Genomic DNA, 19,525 nt, shown 5'->3' with positions numbered 1-19,525 from the left:
ACGTGGAGGACTGGTTTACGTCGTATGAACGGGTGAGCACGCATAACAAGTGGGACGACGTCGAGAAGTTGACCAACGTCATATTTTATCTTACCGGCGTTGCCCAACTCCGGTTTCATAAACACGAAGTCGACATCCCGAAATGGTCAACTTTCAAGACGTCTTTCACTGAAGTGTTTGGTCGACCTGCTGTGCGCAAACTACGCGCTGAACAGCGCTTGCGAGCCCGTGCACAGCAGACTGGTGAAAATTTCACTAGTTACATTGAAGACGTCGTCGACCTTTGTAAACGTGTCAACGCCGCCATGCCCGAAGCTGATAAAGTTCAGCACATCCTCATAGGCATCGATGACGCCGCATTCCAGATGCCTTTGGCCAGAAATCCGCTCACCGTTTCTGAAGTAGTCACGTTATGCCAGAGCAACGAAGAGTTGAAGAAGTAACGCACCCTGACTCGGCAGCCTCTGTCTACCGCCGACTCGCTAGCCAGTCTGGTTGCCGTTTCCGACCACTCTCCACTGCTTCAGCAGATTCAGGACTTTGTGCGCGAGGACGTTGCCCGTCAACTTTCCTTGGTCCCCTTCACTCAGGAGCCGTCCTGTCGTGTGCCTTCGACGCTCCGTTCTGTCATTGCCGAAGAGGTCGCACAAGGTGTTCCCGTCGCTCACCACCAGCCACCTGTAGCCGCGCCTCTTCCCTATACGCAGGCAGCGCAGCCTGTTGCCGCGCCTCTTACGTATGTGCAGGTAGTGCAGCCTGTTGCCGTGCCTACTACATATGCGCAGGTAGTGCGTAGGCCTCCCCAGCCGCCTTTCTCGATCCTGCAACAGTCTGCACCACCCGCCGCTCCTACTGCTTCTTGGGCCGGGCCGAGAGACAGCAATCCATGGCGGACGCCTGACAATCGTCCCATCTGTTACGCCTGCTGCATGCCTGGACACGTCGCTCGCTATTGCCGCCATCGCCTTCCAACTCCCGACGCCGCTGCCCGGCCGTTCCAGAATGGCGGTCAGCCCATGCGCCAATCAGCCCCGGGTCCCTCCCAGCGCTACATTTCTTCTGACCTCCCTGAATTTCCGTCGCGCCGATCCCCATCTCCTCGTCGACGATCGCTCTCCCCAATGCGTCGCCGACCCGCACCCTCTGACCAGGAAAACTAAGCACCGCAGTTCGCGAGGCAAGAACTGCGCCATCTTCGAACTGCCCAAGTCCTCGCTCTTCTCCTGCTTACATGGTCGCAATATCTGTCGAAGGTATTTCTACTTTTGCGCTTGTGGACACCGGCGCCGCCGTTTCTGTTATAGCCGCCAAACTCTGCCGTTCGCTGCGCAAGGTGACCACACCGCTGGCTGGACTGTCGCTTCACACGGCAAGTGCGCAGCACGTGACACCTCCCGCAGCCTGTACTGCCCGTGTACTTTTACGAGGCGTTTCGTACATTGTCGAGTTTATTGTTCTTCCTGCCTGCTCACATGACGTCATCCTGGGGTGGGACTTCTTGTCCCGTCATAATGCCGTCATCGACTGCGCACGAGCTGAAGTTGAAATTTCGCCGCTGTGTGACGCACCATCCCACGACGCTGTTGATAAGCCGCCTAAACTGGTCGTACGTGAGGACACCGACATTCCACCTGGCTCTTTTGCCCTTGTCCCAGTCGTCTGCGATGCCGTCACCGATGCGACGGTCTTCTTTACGCCATCTGACATCTTTATGGGTCGCAAAGCCGTTCCACTGCCTTTTGCAACGCTTGACATCGCCGCCGGCATCAGCAATATTTTTGTGTACAATCCTCTTTCTGCATCGGTTACGTTGATTGTCGGCGAATGTATCGGCCGCGTGGAACAGCTTGACTCTTCGTTCTTTGTTACCGTGCCAGACGACTGTTTCCATCTTTACTCACACGAACTCCTCGCCCTTTCAACCCATGATGAGTCGTCAAGTGACCTGTTTTCCGGTTCCATCGCCACTACACTAACCCCTGCCGAACGCTCCGAGCTTCTTCAGCTTCTACACCAATTCAGAGATTCCTTCGATGTGTCTCAGCCGCAATTGTGCCGAACGTCAGAGGTGCAGCACTACATTGACACCGGCTTGCACCAGCTGTTGCGTCAACGACCATACCGCGTCTCCGCCGACGACCGTCGAGTCATCAACAATCAAGTCGACGATATGTTACGCCATGGCGTTATCCAGCCATCTCACAGTCCCTGGGCATCTCCTGTCGTTCTCTTTCGCAAGAAGGATGGGTCTATCCGCTTTTGCGTTGACTACCGCCGATTGAATAAGGTCACGCGCAAGGACGTCTATCCTTTGCCGCGCATCGACGACGCCCTTGACAGCCTTCAGGGCGCGGGATTCTTTTCGTCTATAGACTTGCGTTGTGGCTACTGGCAGGTTCCAATGGCTGAAGCAGATCGCCAGAAAACGGCGTTTATTACACCTGATGGCCTATACGAGTTCAACGTGATGCCCTTTGGACTCTGCAACGCGCCTGCCACGTTTGAATGACTCATGGACAATACGCTGCGTGGCCTCAAGTGGTCTATGTGTCTTTGTTACCTCGACGATGTCGTGGTTTTCTCGCATGACTTTCCGACCCACCTACATCGCCTTCGCCATGTTTTGACGTGTCTCACCAATGCTGGCCTGCAACTGAACCTCATAAAGTGCCGCTTCGCCGCGCGGGAGCTGACCATCTTAGGCCACACCGTGTCCAAGCAAGGCGTTCTACCGGACCCCTCGAAACTTCGTGCAGTCGCTCAGTTCCCGAAGCCTACTAACGTCAAACAACTACGCAGTTTTGTGGGCCTGTGCTCATATTTCCGGCGCTTTGTCCGCAATTTCGCATCGATCATGTCGCCCTTTACCCAGCTCCTACGCGGTGGCGCAGACCTCTCCTCCTGGTGTCCTGCATGCGACGCCGCGTTTGCCACACTGCGGCGTCTTCTTACCTCTCCACCTATTCTTCGCCATTTCGACCCGACAGCTGCAACTGAGGTGCATACAGATGCCAGCGGGGTCGGTCTTGGCGCCGTCCTCGCGCAACGCAATCCCGGCTGCTCCGAATACGTAGTCGCGTATGCGAGTCGTACGCTGACAAAAGCAGAGGCCAATTACAGCGTAACTGAAAAAGAGTGCTTGGCTCTGGTATGGGCGCTTGGCAAGTTCCGCCCATACTTATACGGCTGCCCATTTGATCTGGTAACGGATCACCACGCGCTTTGTTGGCTCGCCACGTTGAAAGATCCATCTGGCCGCTTAGCACGCTGGGCACTCCGAATCCAGGAGTACGATATTCGCGTCATCTACCGCTGTGGACGCAAGCACACTGACGCAGATGCCCTGTCCCGTTCACCTCTACCTCCCGACTCGGCCTGCGGAACCACTTGCGCTCACCCCCTGTCATCTCTTGACCAAGACTCCATTGGCACCGAACAACGCCGTGACCCGTGGATCGCTTCTCTTTTCGCCTATCTTTCTGGATCATCCACGACTCCTGTATCCCGATCCCTCGGACGCCAAGCTGTTCATTTCGCCATTCGTGATCAGCTGCTTCACCGACGCAACTACGCTCCCGAAGGCCGTAGATGGCTACTAGTCATTCCCCGCAGCTTAAGATCCCAAATCTGTGCCTCTTTTCACGACGATCCGCAATGTGGCCACGCCGGAGTGTTTCAGACTTACGAACGTATAAGCTATCGCTACTACTGGCGGGGAATGGACACTTTTGTACGAAAGTTTATTCAGTGCTGCCCTGACTGTCAACGTCGCCAGTTACCACCTTTACGTGCGTCTGGCGCCTTGCAGCCGCTTCCATGCCCGGTCAAACCCTTCGATCGCGTAGGCATTGACCTCTACGGCCCGCTTCCCATGACACCGGATGGCAATCGGTGGATCATAGTTGCTGTGGACCATTTGACACGCTACGCCGAAACTGCTGCTCTACCGAATGCTACAGCGCGGGATATAGCCTCTTTCGTCCTGCATCGCTTCGTCCTTCGACATGGCGCTCCTCGAGAACTTCTCAGTGATAGAGCTCGCGCCTTCCTCTCCGAGGTCGTCGGAGCTCTGCTTTCGGAATGCCACATTATTCATCGCACGAGCACGGCTTACCATCCGCAAACTAACGGGCTCACGGAACGGTTTAACCGCACTCTCGGTGGTATGCTCGCGATGTACGTGGCATCTGATCATGGTAACTGGGACCGCGTACTTCCGTTTGTAACGTTCGCATACAACACCGCGATACAAGCTACAACGTGATTTTCACCATCCTTCCTCCTATATGGACGGGAGCCATTGCATACCATCGACACTCTCCTTCCATACCGCCCTGACGCTTCCGAGTGCCCACCTGTGTACGAAGCTGCCCGACAAGCCGAAGAGTGCGCCAGCTCGCGCGCATCTTTACGTCGCAAGAACAACAGCGCCAGAAGGAAGGACGCGCCGGCTCACTGCCCAGTCCCACGTATGCCCCAGGGTCTCTTGTATGGCTGGCTGTTCCTTGCCAAACTCCGGGCCTTTCCTCAAAACTCGTTCCAAAGTACGAAGGACCTCACCGCGTCTTGGAGCGAACGTCCCCGGTGAATTTCTCATCGAGCCACTTTCTCCATCTGACCACATGCGCCGGCGTGGACGTGACCTCGTCCACGTGGCGCGTCTCAAGCCCTACCATGACCCTCTGCCAACAACAACTTAGGTCGCCAGGATGGCTCTTTTTCTGCGGGGGCGATTGTGAAGAAGAAGACGCGCCTCCGTCCAGCGGCATCGCCAACGCTCGGCCTGCTCTGCTCGCGTTGTTGGTCGCTGGTGTTTTTGGAGACGGTGCTCCACGCTGCTTCACCGTTCTTGGAACTCGTAGCGTCATTGACGGACACCGCCAATAAACCTCTTCACACACCTTATATCAAACACCTGCTGCATATATAGCGCTAAAATAGTGGGGTTTTACGTGCAAAAACCACAATCTGTTTATGAGGCACGCTGTAGTGGGGGACTCCGGAAATTTGGACCACCTGGGGCTCTTTAACGTGCACCTAAATCTAAGTACACGGGTGTTTTCGCATTTCGCCCCCATCGAAATGCGGTCGCCATGGCCGGGATTCGATTCCGCGACCTCGTGCTCAGCAGCCCAACACCATAGCCACTGAGCAACCACGGCGGCTGCGTATATAGCATTAGCCGCTACGAGGAAAGGAAAGGACTGGGGATTGTGGGCCGTTTTGACAGAAAACTAGCGTGCGTTTGTGAAAAATGCAATCTTGGGTCCACCATCCAGTATGTAGGTGACTTTCTAGTCATCATTAAAACCAAACCTGCTAGCTTGAACGCGACATAACCCACAGACTATAAGTTTTTTTGACAGGCTTAAAGCCCCTATAGTGATCACCGACTAACTTCTGACAATCGTTTGATGAGATTCCCTGATATCACGGTTCACTTTGTGGTCAGTCACACACGTTGGTAGTGTGAACCACGGTCCAACAAGCCACTTTTGCTGCTTTCGTCTGCTTAGTAAAAATAACCATAGCAATATTTGTTCTTCTGATCGTACTCAAGAATTTCACCATCTCATGTCCCATAGTTTCACGAAACAAGTGGCGGTGCGGTTCACTATTAAAAACAATTTCGCCACTTTTTGTAGAGAATGCGCTACTTGCAGCTCAAATTTACGCATAAGGATATCGCTACACTTACCTATGAACTGCTATCAGTTCTATTGATCTTTAGTGAACACGACCTGTGATGTGCCATGACCTGAAGATGTGGTTGGGGAAGCTTGCGTGCAAAACTTAAGCTGGCACCATTTTGCTACTGATGATGATTGAATGGTTGAGTTGCTCCGGGTAGCAAAGCTATAATGATAACTGAATCTGTAGTCAAGTGCCCACCTCTTGAAAAACACATTTATTTCTTCTATTTTTACTGAGTTTAGCCGATTCCCTACCTTCCGTGGTGGCGTAGTGGCCTTGGCGTTCCGCTGCTATGACCGAGGTCGTGGGATCACATCCCGGCCGCGGCTGCTGCATTTCCATGGGGGCGAAATGCAGAAACGCCCGTACGTGTACGGTGCATTGGGTGCCCGTTAAAGAACCCCAGGTGCTTAAAATTAATCCGGAGTCCCCCACTGTGGAGTGCCTCATAATCATATCGTCATTTTGGCACGTAATACCCCAGAAATTAAAAGTAAGCCTATTGCAACCAATATTTAGGCTTCGAAATAAGACTGTAGTTTAGTTTTACACTACTACTGTTTATGAGCGCAGCGTAATTTTCGCCTTAAGGGAGTGTATTCCTATACTACGGTAAATTTTATTCGAGGAAAGTTGCGAAAGCTGCCCAAACTCCATTCGCACCACGTCACTTCTTGTGGTGGAGACAATTTTCAAGGTTTAATAACAGAAAGTTACAGCAATTCAGTAACAAACCTTGCAAATGTGCATTTTTTGCGGTTTCTGCTCAGATTACTGGGATATAGCGCGTTTTACAGACCGAGATAAGCTCATTGGCTATGGCCTTGCGATGCTGAACACAAAGCAGCGGGTTCCATCCTGTCTGCGGCGACCGCAATCTGATGGGGCGGAATGTAAAACCGCTCGTTTACCGTGCATTGGGGAACGAACCCTATAGGTGGTCAAAATTATTCGGGCCATGCCTGATGATCAGATCGTGATTTTGACAAAGAAAACCCCAGGCGTAGTCAATTGTTTTTATAAAAGTACCCTTTACGCGATTAAAACTTAACCCCGTGGACGCATCTTCGCGAGCGAATGTGTCGTAAAGTGGAAGCTCAAGTTGGCCCTCTGTGCGCTTGATTACGCAGTAAGAAGATAACCCGCTCCTTTGTCCCGGCGTAGTAGCAGATACTGCTTTTTGGCTTCGCTTTTTTTTTCAGTTAGTGTATTGTAGAATTCTTATTGCAATCGCTTCCACTGTATCTTTTGTATCGGCTTTAGGCGTTAGTCCTGTGTTACTGGTAACTTGCTTGTTTCCTCCCGCCTCGTCTCGCGTTTCGTATTAGCTAATAATATTAAATAAATTAATATTATCTAGTTAATATTTAAGTAATATAAAGGGTGACCCAGATAACATTATTCAAACTTTAAAAGATATGCACCTGCCACGTAGCAGGACAGAACCAAGATAATGTTTTTTGTCGTCACTTGGAGACACTCAGATAATTTCTTACTTAACGCCTACTTACATAATTAGTCCTAATTAATTAATAAATTTCTCAAATGTAATAATTAAATGAAGAGTGTCAAAGAGAAAATTGTAGAGCAAAATGAAAAACTCCCGATACAGCTTTCTGTTGCTCAGTAGGTGCTACATAAAAGTGTCTTTCCGAGCGTGAAAGAAACTCGCGAATACACGCAATCTTGCCGCGCGACTGGCCGCATGAGGCATCTTGCGTGTATTCGCGGGCATCATTATTTTCTGACGCAGATAAAACTGGATAGGTGGCAACTGTACTAACGTAAACGTCACACTGAGATGTTTCGCGAAGATCTAGATTAAATTCACATAGACTTCTAGTATTGTTAAAGAACAAGTGGGGTTACAGATGTGATTTATGCACAGCTAAAAATATATTAATAATAATAATAATCAATAACTTATTTGTCGTGCTCAGTAAGAACCATGCGGTCTGAGTGATGGCGCACGCATACATAATAAAAAACGGCAGGAGTATATCAGTAAAGCAAAGCAATTAATAATAGTAACAATCTTGAAAAGTGTGTAAATAATAATAATAATAATAATAATAATAATAATCCTGTCTATAATGGCGTTCCGCGCGGCTGCGTCTGCACTTCACGCGTTTGTAGCAAATTGACTGAAATGGCGGGCATGTGAGAGAAAAAATACTGAGAAGGCATCTCTCAACACGAGGAGTGGCAGGCTGATGAGCTCGAACCATTACAAAAGAAATACACCAAGCGACGACACACAAAATCAGTTTATTTTGCGTAATGATCAAATGGGCGCCAAGATGTACAAACGTAGGCGCCACTGAAAAAAAAAAATTACGCCATCTTCCCGTAGGGGAACCCTGAGTAGTATGCGAAGCAGCCGTGGGGTCGACTCAACGTAGCTGTATCAGCTGTATAAACTTAGACATGCAGCAGCACCAGCAACGCGCAGAACTGTTGACGATGCCGTCGGCGTTTTGCCCGCGTTCGCACCGAACGCGCGCGGCGTCGGTGACTGTTGCCGGTGCCTCTGGGGCGCCTGCCTTCGCGTCTCTAACCTAAGCTGCTTCGCATTATCGCACGCGGAGCCGCAGGTGTTGCCATTCGTTGCGCAATCCAGAGAGGAGAGGAGGAATGCCGAGAGGAGAGTAGATGCACGGTGGAAGAATATTTAGGTGTTGACACTGCGCGCGAGCAAGCGTCCAGATTATGTTCGGCCGCGCGCGGGCGCACCGAGTAGCTCTGCTGCGAGCAGATAGATGGCGCCGCGGCCAGCGGTCCCAGCTTAGCGGCGCCGGCGGCTTGGCATTCCTCTGCCTCCGCAAAATGTTCGTTCATAGTGGAGTGAGTAAATCTCAAAGTGCGAAAAAAAATCGTTATTTCACATTAAAGTGATAAGTGTACCAGGCTTCGCTGACATGAAGGTTCCTTGTGCAGGGCGTGGATGACGTGAACATGGATCAACCGGGCAGCACTCAAAGCCCACTGAAGTTACCCTCACGCGCACAATTTGTTTCGCCCGGTCTAGCCTTTCATCCAAGCATAAAAAAATGAAAGTGTTAGCCCACGTGCTACCTCTCGATCAGAAAAAAAATAGAGACTGCACCAGAAAATGTATTTCATGCTTATCGCTGCTTCCATCCACACTCAGAAAACCGTTCAATCATCGTTGCGCGAATTCAATGTGGCCGCGATATAAATTAAGAAATGAAACGGCGCAAGCTTGCGATATGCAATGCACTAGAGCAAAGTGGCTGTTCATGGATAGAACTTAAGATCAGAATGCACATCAGCTATGTAAAAACACTTTCAAATGGGAATTTATTAGGCGGGACGAAGGCAGGCGTCTATCTTGAATTAGAGCATCACTACCACAGTTTACTGATGAAAACCTGAGAAAATGCCTTTTTTATTCCAATTCCACTTAACATAGACCGTGTATATTATTAATTGGGCTTTCGTCCATTGAGGACTGAGTGGCTCTTGCAAGATCTAAAAAAAGAGGTGACTTTCTTTTTTCTTAAATTGCATATGAGAACGTGCCAATGTAAGCGTGTTTGACAATGCATGCTACAGCCAGTCCACAAATACACTTACACCCACCACACAATAATCCCATAGACCTTTTTTTTTGCGTAGGCACAATACGAAAAAACTTGTGCATGAAGCAGCTCGATAATTTTAATAGCTGATAACCATCCCAGAAGCTTGCGGTCTCATACACTCCCACAATAGAAAAATGTTGTATAAAAACATGCAAGCGTGTAATATACACCGCACGCGCATTAAAAAAAAACAGTAGCCAGGATGGAACAAATGTGAAAATCAGGCACACATCTGCACAGAAAACAGCAGTATTTTACAGGGTGCACAAATATTTCAAAATATGCAAATGTCACGTAGCTGGACAGAACCATAGTAATGTTGTTGCCGTGCCTTGGAGATACTCAGTTATTTTTTACATTCCGCCGAATTAGATAATTAGTCTTATTTATTGATCAACTTCTCAATTATTATAATTAGATTAAAAGTTTTCATGAGAAAATTGTAGAGAAACATGAAAGACTCCTGATACAGCTTTGTATTGCTCAATACGCGCTACGTAGAAGTGTTTTTCCGAGCATGAAAGAAGCTCACGAATACACGCAAAGTGCCTCGAGCGGCCAGTCGCGCGGCAATATTGCTGTATTCGCGGGTTTCGTTCACCCTCGGAAAACGCTTTTATGTACCACGTATTGAGCAACAGAAAGTTATATTGGGAGTTTTCCATGCTGCTGTACAATTCTCTCGTTCACACTTTTTATCCAATTATAGCATTAAAAAGTTGATTAATCAATTATGAAAATAATTATGTAATTAAGCGGAATAAAAAAATTATCTGAGTATCTCCAAGCGACGGCAGACAACATTACCTTGGTTCTGTCCAGCTACGTGACATTTACATATTTTCAAATCTTGGTGCATGATAGTAAACCACCCAATATGTATCTTGTACATGCAGCAAAATTTGCACAAACTACTGTGGCACACAGGAGGTTCTCTCTTCCGCAGCGGCTTTCGAGGTTTATTTGACCGTGTGAGGTTTTTTGGACAGCTTGGAAATAAGGTGGGAATCATTTTATCGAGCGCTCCGCGTAATATGCCATCGATATCGTATCCTCTGAAAAATGACTGGTGCAGACATGGTCGGTAGGCGTTAGAGTTCGGTCTACCCTCAGATTTGCACGGCGCCACTGCTCAAGTCAGGTATCCAGAATTGCAGTTCGGAACGAAGCACTTTCTAGCCATTTCAAACGCCCCTCAGAAGGCCACTGCCACCTTGATTGAGGGCCCGTGGCGACAATACCCAAGCACAAGCTCATGAAACGAACGCGAACAAAAATCGTGCCTTCAAAACAGCGCAACCGCACATGCAAGCAGGAAGACGAAGCAGCGGCAGCACGCGCCTTGCCGCCGAGGCTGGGACCGCATACCGCAGCGCCCTCTACGACGGCGCCGAACCAGCTGCAACCAAGCCGAACATAATCTGGACGCGAGCGAGCGGCGCTTTCGCGCGCGTTGGGGGGGAGAGTGTCAGCACCTCTCCTTATTCTTACACCGTGGTAGATGAGACAAGCAGAGGGGGGGAGGAGGATGCGCATGCGCAGTAGGGGTGTGGACGCCGCACGGCGGAGGGAGAGAGGGAGGGAGGGAGTTACATAGCCCCGACCATAACATGCTTCGCATCTAAAAAAACGCCACGCTATTAGAGCAAGAAAATATTCGCGCTAACAAGAACTCTGAGACGCAACAAATTAAGCGCGAAAAGCAACAACATGACTCACGACGACACATGCCTATGGAAACAAAATCCACCCCTACACATTTCACGGTGACCTCTAGGAAATCATGAAGTGAGTCAACCGGCAGGGCCTAACAAACGTTTAACCATAGGGCTATAGATACATACCATGTTGACATGCGTGAGCTGTAGCGAACAGAGTGGTGGGCCCGGCGCTTGCACTGTTCAACTACAGCAGTGATGTTGGCCGAGGACCGGTGCACTCTGTATAGGGCCAAGCAGCCGAGCGAGCCGACGCTGTGGCTGGAGTAGCGGCTGTTCGCTAGGGCGGCATTCCCTGACCGCAGCCAGAATCGCTGGCCCCGGCAACAGTAGTTTCACAGCGTTTGTTTCCTTACGGCAGCGGCGATGTTGCCAGCGGTTGTTGTTGCTGCTGTAACTCTTCGGCCCGGTGTCTGAACCCTTGGCCGTGGCCACGGAAGGGCTCGGCTGCTGCTTCTGATGCCCGGAACTGCCATGCTTGAGCTTGCTGGCACTCTTATTGGCCCGGCGCTCCTGCTCCTTGCGCCGGTGGGCCTTACTTAGATTGTATACCCTGTAGTCTGGGTGCTTCTTTCGGTGGCCGGCGGCAACTTCGGTTGCCTTGCGCTGGTAAGGCGACCTTGTCGGCTGTGCTGAGAGAATGCCACACCTTGACGAGGTGGCTGCACACGCGCTCGTTGTTTTCGTTCGGGTTCTGGGCGGCCACCCATCGCCTCTTCTCCTGTGCGACAAGAACGAAGGTGTTTGGAGGTCGCGGAATTCGGCATCGAAGCTGGTAGCTGAGCTGCACCTCGCTGCTGAACGATGTACACACCACAGTTGGATCGGAGTTCCCATCAGACACCACTGTAGCATAGCCAAGAAAAGCCAACCTACAAGCAGCGCCCCCTACGAGCATTACGAAAGAATCCCGGTGCGACAACTGGGCTGGGACAGAGAGGGCCACGGCAAGCGCAGCTTTCGCACAGAGTGGAATACACCTTCCTTTCGGTTTTATCCGAGTCCAGTCTTTTATCTTGAACACAGATAATTCCCGTGCCAGGAGCAGACATTACAACCACCATGGCAGCGTTGCCTGTAACCGCAGGGCGCCGAATGCTTCGCAAGCGGGTCCTGGTGGCCCTCTGCTGCGGAGGAGCCAGCGGACGACGATTCATGACCTCTGCGTCGTCTGCAGAGGCCAGGGTGTCCTTGAATCTCGTCTCGTCTCCAAAACTTTGGCTCATACACACTACGGGGGGGGGGGGGGGGGGAGGGATTGGTCAAGAAGCAGGCGGTTTCAACTATGTTTATTTGAAATTTAATAAAAACTAAATTTGCATAACAGTCATTATAAAAATACTATTAAGAATTTTGAAATAAACTAAGTGTGACATAAAGAAGTGCAATAATAGGAATAATTCATAATTCAAGAAATTCAGCAAGGTACTCTTTTTGTATCTGTAATGAAATTGTAAACTGCAAGAAAAGCATCCCTGCGGCAGTGCTCCAGTGAAGTCGCCCCAAAGGACAATGGTTGGCGAGGTTAGCAATAGGCCAAATTTTCGAAATGACATTTCCAAGAGCTTTCTTTCTCTTAAAAAATGTCACAGTTTCGCCCTAAGGGCGAAGCGATGAATGCGATAGCAACACAGCAATGTCATACAAAGTAAGGTCAGCGGCTTTGGTAGCAATATGAATTGTAGTAAACATGAGCTGATTAAGTAAGCAGGTGTGCTGCGGCGTAAGTAGACCGACATGAAGAGAGACTCGATGACCACGAGAAGGCGCGTGTGAAACGGTGGTGTTGATGAGAAGCGCTTCCCGTGGGCAGCGCGTGCGAAGGGACACACCTGTAGCGCTGCACTGCCGACCCGGGCAGCATTGCATGTGTAGCGTGCGTTGGAAAATGTGGCCCGACTATTACTAACTGATTGAAGAAGCGTGGTGTGAGCGCGCACAAACAAACATGAATAGATCACACTGAATGACTGCAGACAACGACCGTCAAAACGCTGGCAGCGAGCGGATATATACGCCGCAGCAGGGGGCGAAGGTACGCGCAGTCTATCGCTTCAACGGAAACTGAGCGGCGAATGCGCATAAAGGTCAGAGCCGTGTGGAGATAAGAGACGGTGCGGTCGAACGAACGACGAGCGCGGTTGTTGGCAGCGTAGAAGTGCGCCCCCCCCCCCCCGCTCCTTCCGGCGCTGGCTTCCCGCTTCCTTGCTTGCGCGTGGGAGAGATAAGAGACTGTGCGGACGAGCGACGAGCGCGGTTGTTGGCAGAGAAGTGCCCCCCCCCCTGCTCCCTCCGGCGCTGGCTTTCCGCTTTCTTGCTTGCGCGTGGGAGATTGAGTGCGTTCGCTCTCCGTGTTAGCGCGCGTCCCCGCACGCTGCCTCTGGGGCATACGGCGCGCGGCGAAGATTTTATCTATACGGAACCTCACGGCGACGCCGACGGCGACGGCGACGGCGACGCCGACAGCAGAAATCCGGTTGAAGTGTCCATATAATTGCTATCGCAATAAAATCGGTGGCCTGCTCACGTGGACGCGGCCAGCGACTACTACGGACTTCCCACAGGGGGTCCCCACGTAGTTTCTCAGGACGAAATAAAGTTCATGTCTGTCTGTCTGTCTGTCTTGCCTGCTATATTCTTATGGTGAGAGCAGAGGCTCTTATTTTATTAATTTATGCCTCACTATAACAAATGTCTGTCTGTCTGTCTGTCTGTCTGTCTGTCTGTCTGTCTGTCTGTCTGTCTGTCTGTCTGTCTGTCTGTTCAATGGATTCGGATTCATTGCAAAAAAGTCGCAGTTTCACCCGAAAGGCGAAGCATCAATTGCGATTGCAAATTAGTAGAGAGCTATACGGAGTAAGGATAGTAGTTTTATCGGTTGCATACACTTGGACACATTCGCTTACTAACGGAATTAACAAGCACGGTGTCAGCGCGCCCAAGAAAACATGAATAGATCACATTCGATGACCGCAGACAACCGCTGTCAAAGCGCTGGCGTGAGCAAGCGCCGCGGCAGCAGCGACCGAAGGTTCATGCGGTCTATCGCTTCAGCGGAAACTGAGCGGCGAAAGCACAGCACATACAAAGGTAAGAGCCGTGTGGAACTCGCTTTCAAGATACGGCACGCGCGACAGCCCGCAGCCACGCAAACTACAAGTACGCAGTTTCTGGCAGAGTAGAAGGCCCTCCCTCCCGCTGTCTTCCCGCTTTCCTCCTTTCGCGTGGGAGATTGAGTCGCCAGTTCCCCTTGCGCCCGGTCGCAAGATCCGCATTTGGTGCCGCAGCTAAACGTCGCCTCATCTCCCTCCCTCCCATCCCCCCACGGCTTTTCGCACGACGGAAGACGTCGCGTTTGCTCTCCGCCGTGCGTTCGCTCTCCGTGAAAGCGCGCATCCCTCGCGTGCTTTCACGCGCACATACAGCATACCGCGCGCGTTAACAATTTTCTTGCCCTTGGACTTTATACGCAACCTCACGGCGACGACGACGCGCCGATGGCAGAAATCCACTTGGAGTGTTCAGAAAATTGCTATCTCAATAAAGTTAACTACGTCAGGGATACAAGAGGTGCCTACAATTAGAAGTAGTTTATATGGTGTTAGACTACGCTTGCTTAACTGTGCACATCCGGAATTTAACAGCCATGAAGTAGGTAGACAAGGGTAGCGTCGGAAGGACGAAGACGTCAAGGGATTCCTTGGCCAGTGACTGTGCTATCACCTTCAAAAACAAACCCCTCTGACTATAGACACCGAAGATAATCAAACACCATACAAATGAACAAGCGAAAGAGAATAGCCGTAATAGATGGGAGTTACTGTAAGCATGTTGCCAATACAGAGGATACAGGAATGAATTCCAAGGTTTTACGTGCTATACAGCGATTTAATTGTGAGGCATCCCGTAGAGGGGGACTCCGGATTAATTTTGACCATCAGGGGATCATTAACCTGCCCACACTGCACGGGACACGGGCGTTTTTGCATTTCGGCCCATCGAAATGCGGCCGCCGCGACCGGGACTTGATCTCGCGACCTCGTGTTTTGCAGCCCAACATCATAGCCGCTAAGCCATCGCGGCGTACCACAGAGAATACATCTGTGACATACGTGGCGGCACTGGCCGATGCTTAGGACGCAGCAATTAACGCGGTCTTATAGCGCGCTGTCAGGCATGGTAACATTAGGAATTGTGTTGCTTTAGTGCATGGAAACTTATAGATAGCTTGACGCACAATTGCTTTGCTAGCGGCTAGGCACGAGGAGCTGTACAGTACAAAGGTGGCCATCTGTATAGCAGCGCTGTCTTGCTTAGACAGGCAAAACGGGGGGCCAGTTGCAGGGGATGCAGTATTTTTTTATCTGCGCCCTACTCTACCCTGCATCTATATATCCTAAGAAGTGGTGTTTTTCTTTATTTTTTATTTTTTTTGCGAGCTGAGGATTCTTTAGCCAAAACGCTAAGCAGGTCACTACGAGAGGTGGGTTGTCGTTCACTGCTCGCAACTAGTCCTCAGGTTCGTTAACGTTCGAAAGAAATTCACTTCCGCATGCCGCATTGTGCTCATGTCAGCTCTATGGTATGGTGCGCTGTGTATCGAAACAAGAAAAACTGGGACATACGTAATATCTTATGAAGTGACTCCCACATACGCAAACTGTGATAACGGCATGAACTGAGCGAACCAGTCTGTCCTGCGCATGTTACACGACAGTACCACTACAAGCAAGTCAGCGATAAGCCACCCACCTAGCCTACATATACTCCTGTGTTTTGTGCAATAAAGTAGTTCTTGCAAAGGCTGCCGCGGCGTCTACACGTGGGTTATTACACAAACGTTATCCATTGTTTCTGTAAGTCCTTTCTACGAATCTTTCTAAACCAAGGGCTACACTTTCGGGCATTCGCACCAGTCTGACATTTGTGAACGCAATCGCGGTAAAAACAATCTTCGAAAATGTAATGTTATCGCACATTATGTATTTTTTTAGAAATTATAAAAGCATTTTCTGAATTACCCAGTATATAAGCGGAGTGCTCTTGATTTCATCCTTCGCACTTCATAGCCATTTAGATTTTTTTAATCAAAAAACTCTAATCTAAAGACTCTATAGTGTGCTTTGAGTAGTCAGAATGATAGGCCTTTTACAAAAGCAATGATCTTGGAAGCCTAGCCTTAGAGCTCATCAGAGCAAAAAGCCACACGAGCTCTTCTGCCGGACATGAAGGCGACAGACTTGAGTGTCGGATAGTAGATACGTGCGTGGCACGTTGCTCAGAGCGTGTTTATGAGCTAGACTCATGTCTTCTCTCTCTTTCCTACATTCCCCTCTGTCCCTCCCACATGTAGGTTAGCAAACTGGACAAAGTCTAGCTAACCTCCTTGCCTTTGCTCCCTAGCCTCGCTGTATCCTCGCTGCGTCGACCTTACGCACTTGGAGCAAATTGGCTGAAATAGTGTATGTGTCACGGGAAACATACTTGAAAGACCTCTCGCAACTGGACTGCTGGCGCGTGCGTGAAGTTAGAACAGCACAAAAAATACACCAATATACGATACACAAAAAATCTGTATTTTGTTAATAACTCCAAAAAGGGGCGTCAGAAAGTGCACGCGTTTGCGGAAATACTTAAATCACGACGCAATAACGGGGACAAAACATTGGCGCCAAACGAAACACTGAGAGACACTCAATGAGGCACGAAAGGAGACATCATCACTAGCGACAACACATGCATGGGGAAACATCATCCGCCCCTATACATATCACGTTGACCACATAGAAACATGGGGTTAGTCAACCAGCAGTTTTTAACATCCATGCGTCAAGCTACAGCTGAATAGGCGAGCTGCCGCGAATTGACTGGTGAGCACGGCGCTTGCACGGTTCGCCTCTCGCACTGACGTTGGCAGAGGACCGCTGCACGATGTAGGGCCGCGCAGTCGCGCGAGCCGACGCTGCGGTCGCAACGGTGGTCGTCGGTCTATGGAGGCGCGGCGCCTCGGGCACCAACGGTTTCATGACTGTTGTTTCTTTGCGGCGGCGGCGATGACAGCAGATGCTGTTGCTGCTGGAACTACAGGCTTCCTCGACCTTGGGGCGCGGCCGTGGAAGTGCTTGGCTGCTGCCTTGGTTTTCGGAACAGTCATTCTCGAGCTTGCTGGCAATCTGCTTGACCTTGTGCTCCCGCTCCTTGCGCCGGCAGGCCTCAGGCGGATTGCGAACGTAGTCCGGGTACTTTCTTAGGTGGAAGAAGGCCGGTGGCTTGCGCTGGTACGGCTCCCTGTCGGCAGCTATGAGAGAACGCCAGAGCTTGCGCAGGTGGTTGCTCACGTGCTGGTTGTTCTCATTCGGGTTCATGGCGGCAACCGATCGCCTATTTTCCTTTGCGAACAGCATGAAGGCATTTGGAGGTCGCGGAATGCGGCAGCGAAGCTGGTAGCTGTGCTGCACCTTGCTACTCAACGATGAACCCGCCCTGCATATATCGGAGGCCACATCGGCCACCGCCGTCGCCGTTTCTTCTGCTGACGCGTTGTACGTGACAGCAGGCGCTGAATTTCGAAGGCGTTTGCTGGTGGTCCTTTGCTGCAGTGGGGCTAACGGCCGACGACGATTGTTGACCTTCGCCGGAAGCATCATCTGCAAAAGCAAGTTCAGGAATCAACCCTGGTCGAACGACGAGTTTCTTCTTCTTCTTGCTTTGTTTCTTATGTTAGCTCGTGGGTGATACCCACTATGGGGTGGCCCAAGAGTTGGGTGGATGAAGCTTATGATATAGCAAGTAATTTACACTTGAAAACTTGCGAAGGAAATAGAAGGTAAATGTTACAGATGCAAAAAAGAGATTAATGTAGCCTGAATTCAAATGTACTAAAATATTATCAAGGCGAAAGCCCTAAATATTCATGTTTCAAGGTCGCGGTGAGGTACACAAAACGCGTGAGCGAGCTCGCCTCGTGCTTGCCTCGCACTCGTGCCACTGATCACGCGTTCGTCGGCTTCCACAGTTGGCTCCGACGCCGCTCATCAGGCCAGCGTTTCCATACTGCCCCTCACGTTCAACGCCGGAGGGAAAGGGCAACGGCGGCGCAGGGGAAGAGCAGGGAAATGTCAGCAGCAGTGCAGTATATTGTCACGTAGTAATGACGCTGAAGTAAACAATCGTAAAACTGTGTATGACGAAACTGATTCTTTATTGGGCGAACCTGTGCCCACAAAAGCAAGCTACACTCGAAGCACAACGAAAGCGGCGAACACAGACGGCGATCGTCGAAATCCTTGAAGTCTCAGACTCCATCGTGCGAGGCGAACGGAAGGATCCTTCAAGTTAGCTAGCCAACACAAGGCGTGGTGGTCGCTCACAACTTTAAAGGGCCTACCATAGAGGTAGGGGCGAAACTTTGATGTAGCCCAGATTATGGCGAGGCACTCCTTTTCTGTTGTGGAATAATTTGCTTCCGCCTTCGATAGCGACCGGCTAGCGTAACTTACAACCCTTTCTAGTCCGTCAGTCCTCTGCACAAACGCGGCGCCGAGTCCTACGCTGCTTGCGTCGGTGGAAAGCGGCCACCGGTGAAAGATAAACATGTATACGTGTCAATATATAGGGGCGTTGAGGGCAAGCGCGGTGGCGGCGCTTTCTGTCCAGGGGGCTGGTGAAGTGGTGACGGGCGCGGCCGCTGTGGAGAGAATACAATAGCCACACAGCAGAGCGACATGCAAGTAAAAGAAATACTTTGTGGACAATCCCCTTGGTGCAGTGTGTGATGTGTGTGACCGCACTTGGTTCGAGGGGGACTTGAAAATGGTCCAACTAGGCTTTCGCCTTCACATTCTTAAAAAGTTCTGCATCATAATTTTTTCTGCCTCCTTTATTATTATTCATTATTACATTATGCATATTTATGTGTGCAATCGCCTGGAATTAATAATAAAGTCCTGGACGGCGGTTCAAACACCCTTTTAACTGTAGCCGAGAGTAGACGCAAATGAAAGGATAATGGGAATTGTCAGATCGAGGGAAATTATGCTAAAGGAAATTTCAAATAAACAGAGCGAGAGGCATGTATTATGATAGAAAAGATGAGATGTCGGCCTGAATCAAAGTTCTCACATGCTAGTCAGCATCGGGGAAGGGAAATGGGATCAAAAAGAGAGACAGAGAAACGCGTTGATGATGGAGAGGAATACAGTGGTCAATAAACTTAGAACAGCGAATATTCTCCAAAGTATCAAATACAGATAACTCCCTTGCTAGAATTTCATGAAAGCCTTTAGAATATCACGCTGATGTCAAAGGTCCGGCCAAGGTCCCAATAAACGTTTTGCAGGTAAAAGTTGATTGCGGAACTTGGACAAGTGTTGTGCCAGTGATTGTTCTTGCAGAACATATCGAGGGCAGATGCAGAAAGCATGTTCAGTACATTGCACTGAACATGCACTCCTCGCAGTCAGGACTGTCCGCGCGACCGATGATGTGTAGGTAGTATCAAAGGAACGC

General features: G+C 50.2%; 1 protein-coding gene across 1 annotated transcript in view; it reads right to left on the bottom strand.

Annotated features, from left to right (window-relative positions):
• The window catches only part of LOC119440529 (uncharacterized), a 58,726-nt gene extending 41,344 nt beyond the window's left edge, over nucleotides 1-17,382 (bottom strand). Inside the window, exons 1-4 of the mRNA XM_049661056.1 lie at nucleotides 16,927-17,382; nucleotides 11,667-11,738; nucleotides 11,374-11,623; nucleotides 11,144-11,312 (exon numbers count right to left, since the gene is read on the bottom strand). Of these exons, the coding sequence (XP_049517013.1) occupies nucleotides 11,144-11,312; nucleotides 11,374-11,623; nucleotides 11,667-11,738; nucleotides 16,927-17,382 (947 nt within the window). The remainder of the gene's footprint in view (nucleotides 1-11,143; nucleotides 11,313-11,373; nucleotides 11,624-11,666; nucleotides 11,739-16,926) is intronic.
• Between the last annotated feature and the right edge of the window lie 2,143 nt (nucleotides 17,383-19,525).

Source organism: Dermacentor silvarum, chromosome 1 (assembly GCF_013339745.2).
Source record: "Dermacentor silvarum isolate Dsil-2018 chromosome 1, BIME_Dsil_1.4, whole genome shotgun sequence".
NCBI classification, from domain to species: domain Eukaryota; kingdom Metazoa; phylum Arthropoda; class Arachnida; order Ixodida; family Ixodidae; genus Dermacentor; species Dermacentor silvarum.
Note: the sequence above shows the minus strand (reverse complement) of the source record. Positions and strands in the feature narration are given on the sequence as shown.